At 39.6% G+C, this 15000-nt stretch overlaps 1 protein-coding gene across 2 annotated transcripts in view; it reads right to left on the reverse strand.

Annotated features, from left to right (window-relative positions):
- Window positions 1-6604: 6604 nt before the first annotated feature.
- LOC125029284 (cyclin-dependent kinase 12-like) overlaps window positions 6605-15000 on the reverse strand; it is a 22129-nt gene continuing 13733 nt past the window's right edge. For both annotated transcript variants that reach the window (XM_047619175.1, XM_047619176.1), the window contains exons 3-11: window positions 13250-13857; window positions 12518-12763; window positions 12221-12387; window positions 11851-12047; window positions 11536-11737; window positions 11079-11350; window positions 8884-9406; window positions 7953-8106; window positions 6605-7815 (exon numbers count right to left, since the gene is read on the reverse strand). In XM_047619175.1, coding sequence (XP_047475131.1) covers window positions 7625-7815; window positions 7953-8106; window positions 8884-9406; window positions 11079-11350; window positions 11536-11737; window positions 11851-12047; window positions 12221-12387; window positions 12518-12763; window positions 13250-13857 — 2560 coding nt within the window. In that variant the 3' untranslated portion in view covers window positions 6605-7624. The remainder of the gene's footprint in view (window positions 7816-7952; window positions 8107-8883; window positions 9407-11078; window positions 11351-11535; window positions 11738-11850; window positions 12048-12220; window positions 12388-12517; window positions 12764-13249; window positions 13858-15000) is intronic.

Below are 15000 nucleotides of genomic sequence, written 5' to 3' on the forward strand. Positions count from 1 at the left end.
ACCTATCCCTCCTCAATCTTACTTCCCCACTTCTACCTCCTACCTTCCTCAGTCAAATTCTTTCGCCATTCTAAATCCAGACACTCCAATCTCTACTGCAGCCCCTACACCTTCCCCTCTCCCTCCTCGCACTACCCGCATCAGACAGACTAAACGTTCCACCCCTTCTTCTCCTACCACACACCTCCACCTAACTTTGTCTCCTACCACACACCACCACCTACCTTTGTCTCTACTCCTCAGACACCAGTCTCTTCTCCCCCCCTCATAAAAAAAACTTTGTCTCACAAAACTCACCAACCAACTCCTTTACAGAAACTCTTGAAGATATTCAAAACTATCTACTCGAGTCCCAAACTGACACCGAAACCCCTCATCCACCCTCAAATTCCACAACTCCCGCTCCTCCACACTCAAAGTGACTGCCGATATTCATCCTCCTCCATATTCCCCCTTCACTCACACAGTCCATCTCCCCTCCACCTACATTAACCCTCCCTCCATCCCCTCTATCCTTTCCACACGTGAATCCCTTATGTCACAACTATGCCCTTCCCCAGATCCTCCACCTCCTGATACAACACTACCTTCTCCTTCTCATTCCTTTTCTCACCCCCTAGCTCTTTCCCCTTCAAATTCTTCAACACGCACCATAACCGTTATCACTCATAGATCAGCTAAGATACAGCTCTCCTACATTAAAATATTCGCGGTTTCCGTTTTCACAGACCTGACCTTCGTCACATCCTTTCTTCTTTATAACCCATCCATTATCTGCCTTCAAGAGACTTTCTGCTTTGACAACGTTTAGGACATCCTGCCAAACACTGCCGTTCCAAAACCTGATGCCTCTATGTGCCCAATCTGGTCATAACCGGCCCCCAGAATGTATTTTACAGGGGCTGCCCCACCTACAACTTAGAGTCTGAGGTGGCAACTCAGACTTGGTCTCACTCTGCGTGAAGCCGGACAGGAAGCACTTAGACGAATCATTGTAGAGCGCCGTCGTGAGTTCAGACGTGGGCTGCTCGCAGCTTACATCGAGCTCATTATTGGATTAATAGCAAACCTATATACAAGCACTGAAAGTGCTGTAAAGTGTGGTAGGGGCCTGTCGAGCTTCTTTCCTGTTAGTTCAGGTGTGAGGTAAGGCTGTGTTCTTGCACCAACACTTTTCAACACTTGCATGGACTGGATACTGGGTAGAGCTACTGTCCAAAGTCACAGTGGAGCAACTCTGGGCAATATCAAGGTTACAGACCTTGACTTTGCTGATGATGTTGCTATTCTATCTGAATCTCTAGAAGGGTGGATGCGGCTATGCGCCCCCGCAGGCGTTAGCTCCCAAATGATGATGATGATGATACTCGAGTTCCAAATTGACCCTCAATCACCATCAAATTCCACAACTTCCGCTCGCTACACACTCAAAGTGACTGCCGATATCCATTCTCCTCCTACTCATATTCCCCCTACACCCCTTCCTCCTATTCCCTCCCAACACAGTCCATCCCCCTTAGCTCCAGCTCCAACTACGTTAACCCTCCCTCCATCTCTTCTATCCCTTCCACTCCCTCCTAGATACACAAGTGAATCCCTTATGCAACTATGCCCTTCCCCAGATCCCCTCCTGACACAACACTACCTTTTCCCACTTATTCCTTATCTCACCCCTTAGATCCTTCCCTTTCAACACGCACTGTAACCGTTATCACTCATAGATCAAATAAAGTAAAGCTCTCCTACATTGGGATATTCGTGGTTTACGTTCTCACTGACCTTTGGCATATCCTTTCTTCTCTCCTCTCCTCTCCTTCTCCATTATCTGCCTCAAAGAGACTCACTATGTTTCGTCTACACTTAATCCTTAAGAAAACACATTATGTTATACCTCCCTATCAAACCACTGTCCCGTACACAGTTATTCGCATATTTCTTTGCCGTTGGATCACAGTAATTTCAGTCTACTTCTCCCCTACCCACCCCACTGACTGTGTTGCCTTTGAAAATCGAATTTCCCAACTCCAGCCACCTTTCCTCATAGTTGGTGTTTTTAACTGCCGCCACATTCTTTGGGGTGATTCCATCACCAACTCCCGTCGCCGATCCTTAGAACGCTTCCTCTCCACAACTGACCTTATTATTCTTAATTCAGATCTCCCCACACACTTTACCATACGCACGCAATTTTGTTTTTAAGCCTTGACCTCTCTCTATGCTCCCCTTCCCTCCATTTAGATTTCCATTGGTCAGTTCTAGATCAGTTCCCAGTTCTTTCTCCTATTTCATATGTACCACTGCCGAACTCCCAATGCTGGTGCTCTGATAGAGCCGACTGGCGTACTTTCACTTCACTCTCTGCTATTCCTACCCCTCCATCCCCCTTCTCGTCCATTGCAGGTATGATACAATATTTCACAACTACAGTCCTAAGAGCTGCCTACTTTACGTCATCGTTTAAACTCCGTTCTTTAAGCCTGAAAACAAGCCGGAAATTCGTTACTAGAGGCCCACCTTATTTCCATTGTGCTTATTATTTCACCATTGAAATATATTGCGTTCAATATATTTCAAAATCATTCTGTATTCAGAGATCAAAGAAATAAACTATGAACACAGATATTATCTTCGTTGTTGATAGAGTCATTGGAAATACCCGGAAACTTTTCCTATTAAACACAGTGTCTCAATTGATCTCTTCGATTTTGTATTATTCCAATAGCGTGTTTGTATAAAGTTTGAACATGTAATATGGCTTTGATAGCAATGGGTATTATAGAATTTAAGAGAAATTTTGAAAAGTGAACGAAATTAAATAAACATGCTCATATAAAGCTGATAAAAAAAAAATAAAAAAAAATGTCGTTACTGTAATCGGACGATGCGTAAATTTCATATACCCGGGGTAAGACCTCTCTCCACAGAGCGAGAATGAAACATACAAATTTACGAAAAGGCCAACCGCTGCAGCTCAAAAAAGAAAAAATAAATAAATAAAATATATTTTTTAATAAACAAATAAAATAAAATAAAACAATGATAATAAATGTTGACTGATTTATCTACTATATGTTTCTTGTGTTTATCTGTGTATAGCTAAAAAGAAATGTCTTTATTTCCATGCAAAGATACATCAGCCCAAATGAGTGACATTGGCAGAGAGGGGTGGGTGAATGTGTGAAAGAGAAAGAAAGAGAGAGAAGGGGGGGGGGGGATTGGGGGAGCCCTCCTCAGTACTTGTTGTCAGCTCAGTCCATTCCAAGTCACTTGCCCATGTCATTATCCAATCTTCAGAAGATATTCCTTCCTCCACTCCATCTCCTCATCCTCCACAGTATTCATTTTCTATCCTTTTCTCCCTAATTACAATTCCTTCCTCCCTGTACTACTTTCTCATTCAACATCACTTCCACTTCCTCTCATCCTCGTCCTGCTACTACTTCTACCTTTACAAACCAACCAACCCCCCCCCCCAATCCCTTGCCCGTTGTTGTCGTGGGGGGGCTTAGGAGGCGGAGACTGGGACCCCAATGCTGGGGAACTCCCCAACCTTGGGACTCCGCCCTCGACTCAACAAATTTTGCATGGTCTTTTTTTTCCCCTCCTACTTTTTCCTTTCTGTCCCTTCACCAACCCCTTCTACTATCCACTTCCTAAGGTGTGAGAGCCGTGCTGAAAGGATGAAAGGCTGACTTTGTGCCAGTCCTGAACGGCCTGAGGGAGCCATGGGCACGGTATTCCCCTGCTTTAGTTGTCTAGCCCTTACCCCTCAAGCGACCCTGAGGGGTGGACCATTTCTCTCCCCAACATACTCCAGGCTTATCATGGCCAACAATGAATAACCATTAACCATTAACCATACCATTATTAGAGGCAATTGCCTCTTCATCAAATAGCTCCACCAATTCAAACTCGCCCGATTCCCTGACCCCAGGCTCTCCTTTGACCATGGCTCTGAACACTACAACTAATACCCCCTCCTCAATGCCGACTAGTACAGTATCCACCCTAATCAACACCCCAGGAGACATTTCTACTCCCAATATGCTCAACTTCAACAACTATACCCCCACAACCTTCTTCATCAACTACCCCATCCTCCCTTATTACTACCTTACAACCTTATTGTCCACCTCCCCATAACACTACCTCCCTCAACATTACTCCTTCTTCCACATGCCCCCGTCCTTCTACTACCCCCATCTCTACAAAATTCTTAAATAATCTATTTAGCCCAGCCAAATGGGACCGATTTTCGTGATCCCTCCCACAACTTCTCACACTTTCTGCTTTGACAACCTTTTTCATTCCTCAAATGCATATACATCCTTCACTTGATCTAACCCCTATACATTACCTTACCCAACCTTAACCCATTTACTCGTCAATTCCTTTGCCCAACTTTGACAACTAATCACTAACTCAACCACCCTTCACTACCATTTACTATAGTGCTACATGACCTTAGATGTCTAGCACATTTATTTTGCTTTTAACCATTAACCATTTACAAACCAAGGGGGATAATTTTTTTGTGATCCCTCCTACACCCCCTTACTTTGACAACACTGTCTTCTTCCAATATTGGCTTCCAAAAACAAGTAGGCAAAGTTTCCCACAGAAGCCAATTGTTCTTGCCTTTGACCATGCTTGTGCATTACCTACTGTGACTAACTTCATTAGCCAATCTATTCCTGCCCAGCCTCACCCATCCCTTCATACTTGTGCTGGAACGGTCTCCATCGATCTGAGTTTGCTGACAGATTACAAACAAGGATTGGTCAGACTGTAGAACCAACTTGCTTACCTGCTTTGCTGACTATGATGCAGTATCAGTACAGTGCTAAACTACTGCCCCTAGAAGCCACCCTAAGTCCTCCACCAATGTTGCCAAAATTACTGTCTGTAGACCGCCTTCCCCCTTGATGTTTATATTGGCAGAGAGTCCTGCCCTGTCCAATAATATCAACCCTTTCCCCATCAATATCAGAAATGTTGGCATCTTGGCTACCCTATCAGACACTGTCACTCCACAACCTGCTGCCCTCTATGCACCCAGTCGTTCAAACTGCTCTGCAAAATCACACTGGTGTGTCAATTGTGGTGGCTCCCATAATGTATTTTATAAGGGCTATTCTACCTACAAGTTGAGTCTGAGGTGGCAGTTTTTAGATTTAAACTTGGACTCACTTTATGGAAAGGCAGAAAGGAACCATGCCAAACAAGGTTTCTCTTATGCTCCCTACTCCAGTATTGCCCTTCACTCTGCCTTACTCCTTCCTGCAAAGATGATTCTGCATTTCTTCCAGTATTTCTTTCTCCCACTCTTTACATTCCCATTTCTACCCCCTCCTCCTCCCAGTCAAATTCTTTTGCCATTCTAAATCCACACTCCAATCTCTACCATTTTCCGAGTGCCTACTCCTCCTACACATTCCCCTTACAACTCTTCCTCCCACTCACTCCCCAACACACCCCATCCCCCCCTGCTTCACCTGCACCAACCCCCTTCTTCCCCCATTATCCCTTCCACTCCCTCCTGGATATACAGGCATGTCACAACAGTGCCTTTCTTGGATCTTACCCCTATTGATATTTCTTTTGATACTTCACCCTGATCCCAAGTCCCTGAACTCTTCCCCTCCTACTTCTCCAACACCCATTTTTACCCTTATCACTCACTTCATAATAACTCTTCAACGCTTCAAATATTCACTGTTTCCATTCTCACAGACCCGTTTTCTCCATTTGAGCTACTTGCCCTTTACCTCACTTTCCCCTTTTGTCTTACCTCATCACTCTCTTTACCCTTTTCCATACTATACTATCCAAAAGTGTAGCACAGTCTATCATTAATTCATTAATCCCCTTCCTTTTCCTCTTTTTTGTCACAATGCCTTCCCATAGTGCTACATGACCTTTGATGTGAGAACAGAGAGGCTGAGAGTGAGGGGTGGTTCCAAGTCCTTCATAGTTTTTTCTTCATAAATTTCCTTAAATGACTGTGGAACACATTTCCTTTCAAGAGGAAGGCTATTAGCTTGTGCATGGTGTTAATCCACTGACAGCTTTGTAATAGCTACATATATTTTAAATTCATCTTCCATCTAATTTGCTTGATATTACTTGCAGGTTTTCAGCTAGTTCCTTCAAATTTGCAAGAAAGTAACCAAATTATAAATAAATCTTCAGTTTTTACTTTGATGTTCCCTTATTAATAAGTAACAAAGATATCTGCAATTAAATATTGCTAATTACTAAGAATACATACAACATATATCTATTTATTTGTAGAATGCAAAGTTAACATAGTTGTGATGAGCTTATAGCTAAGGAATGTTTCATGTACTTTAAGAGTAATTTTGGAGGTGGCGTTTTTAAGTACACCAAGTCAAAACCAGTTCAGCGCCTTTCTGAAGACAAGAAGACACTTGAACATGCTTGTATTTGTATTTGGAACACTTTGATACAGTTAAAAATTTAATATAACAATATTCTGAAATAGTCAAAATGATAAAGACAAGATATTTACAAGACAGTGATAAATATGTCAGAAGCTTGCAAAGTCTAATTTTGAAGAACTTTACAAAGTTAATTGAAAGACTTTTATTTTACATTCATTTTATTTATACAAAAGTTACCATTACAAACCAATGGTACACCATGGACTATAGACAAAAAAATCTCGGTAATTCTACAGAACTTGCAGTAACAACCTGCACACCTCAGGATCAAAACAGCTAAAACTGAGGAACTGCAGAATAAAGGAGGTGCATAATTTATTTTTACAGTTATAATACACATCACAGATTGAACAGCCTGACAAGTGTCATTGCCTGGCATCAGACCATTTGTTCCAGGACAGCAGTGATGTCCTACAAGACACTAAAGGTCAACACCACTCAAGCTCACTCATAAACTGTTGAAGTATTTGGTCATTATCATTTTTCACAAATGAAACTTGAAGGCTTTACGGAATGTTATGACAGTATCTCCTGTGACTGTAACCAATGCATAGGAGAGGTTATGTCACTCACCACTAACCTGCTGTCCTTGCTCAGAATGGAACAATTCTTCTGTATCCTTCTCAATCCTCATATAAGTAATTTCTCAATCCTCATATAAGTAATTTCACATCAATGTTTCCTGAATGCCCATAAAAGCAAGGTCTTTTGCTATCAACTTTACACACTCCATCACTCCTTTGGGTATCAGTGATGGCTGTTCAGGTGGTTGTAGCACAACACAATTAAGCAGAAGGGAAGAGGAATTGAGAAGGGGTATTTGGTTGGGTGCAGTAAAGCTTCAATGCCTCACAGCAAATATATACCAACCAATCAATGACATCCCTATTTCTTATGGTGTTCCATCTTTAATCCATTTACATCTTCTGCTATACATATGAAATACTTGGTAATGGACATAAATCAACTTAAAATTTCATATTTACTATAAACAATCTTACATCAGCTATACATATGAAATACCTTGTAATGGACATAAATCAACTTAAAATTTCACTTTCAACTTAAAATTTTATTTTTACTATAAACAATCTATTAATCAGTTCATTATTTACCAAACCTGAGCCTTGAGTGACATCCTAAAACTTGGGGGAAGACGGTCATGTAACACGACCTGAGTTATTGTATCGGTGGCTGTGGTCAGGGTGAGGACCTGTCTGACCTCTAAGTGGGGGCATAGGTCCTGGAGTCAAGCCAGAGACAGGAATATTGAAGAGTGCCATCAGCTGCACCAAAGCCTCACGAACACCCTCTGATAAAAGCCCCATTTCTCCATCTCCTCCCAACAGTCCTGTAAAAATAAAAGCTGCTCGTTAGTCAAGTCCTCTCAAGTTCAACTAAAAGTATGAATAGATTACCCACTGTTAGATTCTTTTCTTGTCAACAAGATCAAACATACAATAACCCCTATAACAAGCAAATACTCACCAGCAGGAGTGATAATAGGCTCATTTGGTTCTAGAGACACATCTTTTACTTCAAGCGAGTTACTATCTCCTCGTAGTCTTCTCTCTCTCGTTGTGGCAGCTAATAGGACTGCTGCATTTAGACGTTCAAGGAGGCGACGAATGCCCAAATCCAGCTATAAGAAGAAGTCAAGTAAAAGGCAACTCATTGTAACATTGAATTTACAAATAGTGTATTATCATCAATAATTTCTAATAATTCCTACTAACAACAGCCTGTACAAGGATATTAACCCAATGGCGACGGGTCACGGCTATCGCCGTCATAACAATACACCCGATGTGAGGCGTGCGGCTGTCCGCCGTTCGCCAGAGCGTAGAGTTTTTTTTAATTTTCTATACCCGGTGCCATTGAGTTAAATTCTAGTAATATATATATGCCAAATAAACCCTAAAACAAGGTTTCTATGACTTTTGCAAGCAAAAAAAAAAAAAAAAAAAAGGTACATGCACCATCCACTTTACTATTATAGAGCCACCTATGTAAACAAAATTGCCATTGCAAGTTCTGACCATACCCATTTTATGTGATACTATTATCATCATTACCGCCATTATAATTATAACATTACCAACAAAACTAATAGATATGAAAAATAAAATCTTTTCTTTACAAAATGAGATAAACAGTAAATAGCATGTATACATGCCCTTCCAGTCTCATTGGATTAATATATCATCCTGAATCTGAAATATTTCTTATATTTACCCTACTATGTATGTAAAAAAATTATGAGAATGTGAAACATAAGTTACTACTTGAAAATGGAAGCATATACAGAATACCCGTTTTCTCAGAATAATTTTTAATCCTCAAGCATCAACAAAATATATTTAATATAAAAATAATTACATGGCAATTTGTAAAACAAATAATTGTATACACAACTTACTTGGTCACTCATTAGTGCTGCTAACTGACCAAATACAACAGTTTGTCTTGTATTTATTAGGTGAGCTATGTGGTAGAGTGGTCGGTAAAGAGGATGACCCTCATCATGTGTCACTGGAGGAGTATTATAACGGTGACCTGCTTGTGGTGGAGTCAGACTATCTCCTGCCCCTGTTCCAGGTGGTGTATGTGACCCCTGGCTCTGGTAATGTAATGATGGGGGTCCAGGGGAATTACTACGAGAGGTAGGCAAGCTATTATTTAAGTAGCCCTCTCCGCTATTGGAGTCATATCGTCTGCCATCAAGGTTACCATCTTCAGGGCCCCCTCTATACATTGAGCGTTGATCCTTATGAACCCCAGAATAACCAGGCGGACCAACTCCAATGCCCATTCCTTTTCCAGGAAGGCCTGGTGGACCAACACCTAATGCAGCTTCTTGCTGTTCCTTCAACTGACGTCTTCTTCTCTTGCTCCATAATTCGTGGCAATCTTGGTACTTGGGTAATGGTGGTGGTTCCATGCTGTGAAATAATTTACAAGAATTATTCATAACCAAGAAAATCTCTTCTTATCTTAGACAAAGGTTCCACATTAGCCTTCTGACTCCCTGGACCAGACTAAGTTAGGCCTACTACCTGGGGAACTAAGGGGAGCCAAACTAAAGTACTCTTTGCCCATATACTGCTGTTTTTTGTGGACTGTGATAAATTATAGTATGTAGCAAGTTGGAAATTTGTTGAATATTATTACACAGATAAAATAATAAAAATTTTGAAGCCAGCCTAGGTGTCCCAAGCCTTGGAGAGTGTAATCATAATGAAACTAAAATGGGAAGCTGGGCATTCAGAAGTAGCTCAGGAACCAGGTGTAGTGTAGTATTCATTATGATCTGTGGTGTTGCCTCATCTCGAAGATAATGATGCTAATTAGAACAAACATTTATATTGTTACAGACCCATCTTGATAATATATTGTGATAACAGCATAAGGTAAATATTGAGATAAATCTTACTTATATTATAATGGTAATATTACACATTTAATTCATCTTAATGTGTTGTGCTGCATCGCCTAGTTTAGAGTCATTGCATCAGTTGTAAAAGCAGGCAGTGTTATTTGTATTTTTTAATAAAAAAATAACAATAAAACTAATGGAGACTGCTACATGCACATTTGACAATAAATAAATTAAAGACAGTCCTTACAGACAAGCATAGAAATCATCTGTTAAAATGTAGGAAATGTCTTAATTAACATTTGACAATAAATCAAAAGAGGCTTCCAAGTTTTCTCTATCACATCCTATGCAGATTTATCTTCATATTTGTATTAATTAGCACTGTAGTCTTAACCTAACTCTGACGGGTGAAAAAAATAAATAAAAATTCTACACTCAGGAGATTAATGGCAATAAGCAGACTTTGGGCATGGGAGTCCGCTACATCTAGCCAAATGTCCCACTCCAAGCGCTCTGGCTCATCGCCGCAGCATATAACCATACTCTGCAGACCGAGAGGTTTGTTGTGACGCCACTAGGCGTGGCTCAGCAGTATCAGGTTAAAGACAGTCCATCCATACCTGTCTTAAAATTTTAGCTGTTATAAACATAAACTACCAATCAAAGACAATTTCATGAGGAGACAAACAAATTTATCGAGTCAAAGACAGTTTAAAATAATCACATATTAATACTGACAAGTATACTTTGGAGGCCCATTCTCATTTATTGTTAACCAATAACTGATCCGTTTCTTACACATTCCTATCTGCAAATACCAGCTAAAGCGATGACAACGAATGTATGGAAGTCCAAATTACAGTTAAATATATGAAAAAAAAAGAAGAAAGAAAGAAAGAAAGAAAAAATATTTATTGCAGTAGCCAGCTGAATATATTACTGTAATCATTTATCTTCATTGAGTCTCTAATGATGTAAATGTGTGTTCTAATGAGCATCATCGACATGCGGCAACAGCGATAATCAAACAACTTCACAAAGAATAGTCTAATAACTAATAACTTCATTAACATGCAACTCCAATCCCTCCTTTCATTCACATCAGCAGATGCCTATTACATGGACTACCATGAACTTTAAAGTTATATATTTTGCACATTTGATTATCAACCACACTTTTCCATGTAAACTATATGTTCATAAATTACCAGAATCAAAATATAAAAGATACTTACAGCTCAGGATCAACACTTTTAAGCCAACCTCCATTCAAGGCATTCTCAGCACTGATCCTCTTGGAAGGGTCCAGCTTCAGCATTTGGTCTAAAAGATCCAAGGCTGGTGTGGGCATTTTGTCTCTAAAGTCATCCACTATTCTTCTACGGTAGGTTTTTTTAGGCTTCATTGTGCCCCATCCAGGAAGTTTAACAATATCAGGCCAATCAGCTGGTGATGGTGTTCCACAAACTCGTGATATTACATCTAGTTGCATAGCTTCTGTGCTAGCCTGGGTGTATTAAAAAAAGAGGTTACAAAATTTCTTATAAATGTCGAGCAGAACTCTAGTTCCTTATTTCAATTTCATGAATAAAGGGAAAAAAAGATCACCATAATATAATATGATCATAAGAAGTCTACTATTTTTCAAAATAAAAATGTAGTTAAAACAGAGAGACCAATTTCAAAGCCAACCTGAAAGAGTGGTCTCTTTTGGAATAATTCTCCTAGGATACATCCACAGGACCACACATCTATTGCTGGGCCATAACGTTCTTCTCCAAGGAGCAACTCCGGTGGGCGGTACCACAAAGTAATAACCTTGTTTGTGTATGGACGTTCTTTGTTTGAACTAAATAATCTTGCAAGACCAAAATCACCCAGTTTGATTTGACCTCTGGAAAAAAAATTAATACAACAAATAAATACCCTAAAATACAACATATACAAGGGAAGCATATCTACTTTCTCTTTATGGGAATGAATATTAAAACCAAAATGTGCACTTACTTGTTGTTCATAAGAATATTGCTACATTTAATGTCCCTGTGAAGGAAATTCTTCTTGTGGCAATAGCTAAGCCCATTCAGAAGCTGCTTCATAATTGAGGCATTGTGCTGTTCTGTGAACTCTACCATGCCAGATTCCAACAGTCCCATCAAGTCATGGTCCATGTACTCAAAAACTAAGTAAAATGAACCCTTGTCCTGTAAAAATAAACCAAATTAGTAAATCACAATATAAAAAAATCATGACTATGCATTACACATTCACACTAGCACTCTTAACCTTTTGAGTTGAACAGTTCCCAAGTAAAAACAAGAAAACATAATTTACTGTTTACAACACAAACGGAGAATGCACAAAAAGAACAACGTACATGTCGGAAATCAACAGCATCCTGCTTGTCTGTTACTATTTCCTTTAAGTTTACAATATTCTTGTGATTCAGCTGCTTCAAGATCTTGATTTCTCGTACAGCAGTAATAGGGAAGCCTTCTTTCTCATTCTCTAATCTTACTTTTTTCAAGGCAACCATTTCATCATCTGGGGAGAAAAGCAAATAATTGATTCCAATAAGGAAACTAATATAGCTCTACTAGTGATCTTATAAGAGTTTATTTGTCTTAGTACTGATATTACTTTACTACTTTTAAGGAAAACTGGCAATACTTACTCTTCTTATCCTTTGCCCTGGCCTTGTACACTTGCCCATAGGTTCCCTCTCCAATCTGGGCTATTATATCAAATACTTCAACACATCTTTCACTCCAGTCTTCAAGACAAGTACGGTCTTGTCGTTTTGCATTCAGGATTTTTGGCCTGACCAAATTAGGACGAGGTTTAGGTGGGCCACTTCTTGCAAGTGGTGGTGTACTCATTGCATCATCATCTGGTGACAATTCTTCAGTTCCTTCTATCACTGAAAAAAAATTAAAAGAACAAGATATGGCAACTTCTCGATATACACGAGTCATTCTTTGTTTAAATTTCTGCTTTTGACTTAATCAAACTGCAATGAACCTTAAAAGGGAAACAGGAAATTTTCATGATGTCTATGCACATACATGAACAAAGCAGGGTATGTTAGGATGGTATGTACCGGTAATGCAATAATAATGGGTAAAAACTTTAGGAATGGGAGCTCTGCATTTGAGTGGTTGTCTGGCACAATAATTCATCCCAGCAAACATAATATACAATCATGATGTAATGAGCCTCATCTAGTGTCTGTGATTATTCCCCCTAAGTTGACCACATGTCACCCATTGCTAATGATTTAAATCAAATTCCTTTTTTGAAACTGCACATATATGAAATATATATGAGAATATCCATCCATCACAATCATGCTAGAGTAGGTTTAAGATTATCAAATAGACAAATACTTTATGATCTTCTGACTTACTTGGAGGCATTGGGAGGTCCTTGGTAATACTAAGTCTTGCAGGCTTGGACTCAGGTGGTGTGCTTGGAGAAGTGGGAGAATCAATGTCTTCAAGGTTGATCCCTGGTGGCATTGGCAGCTTAGTCAAGCTTGTTGGCACAGACACTTTCTTAAAGTCAATCTTAATTACAGAATTACTGGCACTTTCTTGTTCTGAATGGGATGATGGATTAGATATTTCTTCCTGGTCCACTGCAGCATTTGTGTCATTTTTAGCAGCACCATTAGGAATACTTGCTGCTGATGCTGTGGGTCCAGGGGTATCTGGTCCAGAAGCAGAGCCACCACCTTCTGGTTCAACATTTTCTTTTCCTTTCTCTGGCTTTTCACCTTCCTTTGTCATTAACTGCTTGATGCGTTCTCTATTTTTCCTACTCTTGACTAATTCAGCAAAAAGGCTTGTTGAACTCATGTTGTTCTCATGTGCTAGGCGATCAGCAGCAGCACGGGGTGGTGTGCGACGTGGAGGTGTATGTCTTGTACCACCACGTCCTGGGGATGATCGTCTATGGCTCCTGTCGCCACGTCTACGTCCAGGACTCCGACTTCCACTTCTTGAACGCCTTCGCCTAGTTAATTGTCATCAGCAAAGGATAAGTTGGGGGGGGGGGGGAGGTAAGAAAGGAAGAAAGAAAGAAAAAAATATATTACTATTATTTCTAGTTGTTCGTTTTATGTTGATTCACATTAACCGATAGCTAATAATGTCACATGCAAATGAAATATTAACCCATTGCCTCCAGGGGAATCTGGGGTGTACTTCGCCTCTCCTTCAGGGAGAATATACAGCCAGCTTGGTTTGACTCCTGGGCCTATTCCAGACTAAAGCGATATTTTGCACATATCATACCATACCAACAAAGCAATATAATTTCTTTTTGTTTTATTTGAATACAAAACTTGACTTAAACGTTTTTGCACATTCAGAGATGCATATTCGTTTCAGTTGCTGTAGTAACTTGATTATGTAAATTTTCCATTTCCATACATTATATGTGCTACACACTGTAAAAGATGGAATATGGTTTTACTGTGGGATAGAAACTGGATTTTCTTTCAGTTTTACATATCTTATTCTTACAAAATAAGAGATTGTATGCAATTATAATGCCTCTTTCATAAAAAAAAAAAAAAAAAAAGCCAATCAGAGCATTACATGTCTTTTTCTCCCTCAGGCAATGCCCCTGGGTGTGTAGGTAACTTATAGAGAAAGGCATAAAATGTAATGCATGCATCATAGTAACATAACATGATTGACCTGCATAGCCACAAGCAGTTGTTATGACGGGAAATACATGTCATCCAGAGCCACAACTGTCAGCCATGACAGGAATCACATGTCATCTGGAGCTACAACCAAGTCAGCCATGGTGTGAACTACACATCATCCAGATGCAATGGGTTAATGAACATCTTAAAAATGCTGACTGAAATTACAAAAAATTATGATTTTTTTTTTTTTTATGCTAAGTAATCTATTAGAAATAAAAACAAAAGAAACTATCATAATAATATAATGTGAAAAGTCCAGAGCATTATGAAGAAGATAATAGTAGTAGTAGTAGTAAGAGTAGTAATAGTAGTAGTAATAATAGTAGTAGTAATAATAGTAGTAGTAGTAGTAGTAATAGTAGTAGTAGTAATAGTAGTAGTAGTGGTAATAGTAGTAGTGGTAATAGTAGTAGTGGTAATAGTAGTAGTAGTAATAGTAG

The sequence above is a fragment of the Penaeus chinensis genome, chromosome 9, assembly GCF_019202785.1.
Source record: "Penaeus chinensis breed Huanghai No. 1 chromosome 9, ASM1920278v2, whole genome shotgun sequence".
Lineage (NCBI taxonomy): Eukaryota > Metazoa > Arthropoda > Malacostraca > Decapoda > Penaeidae > Penaeus > Penaeus chinensis.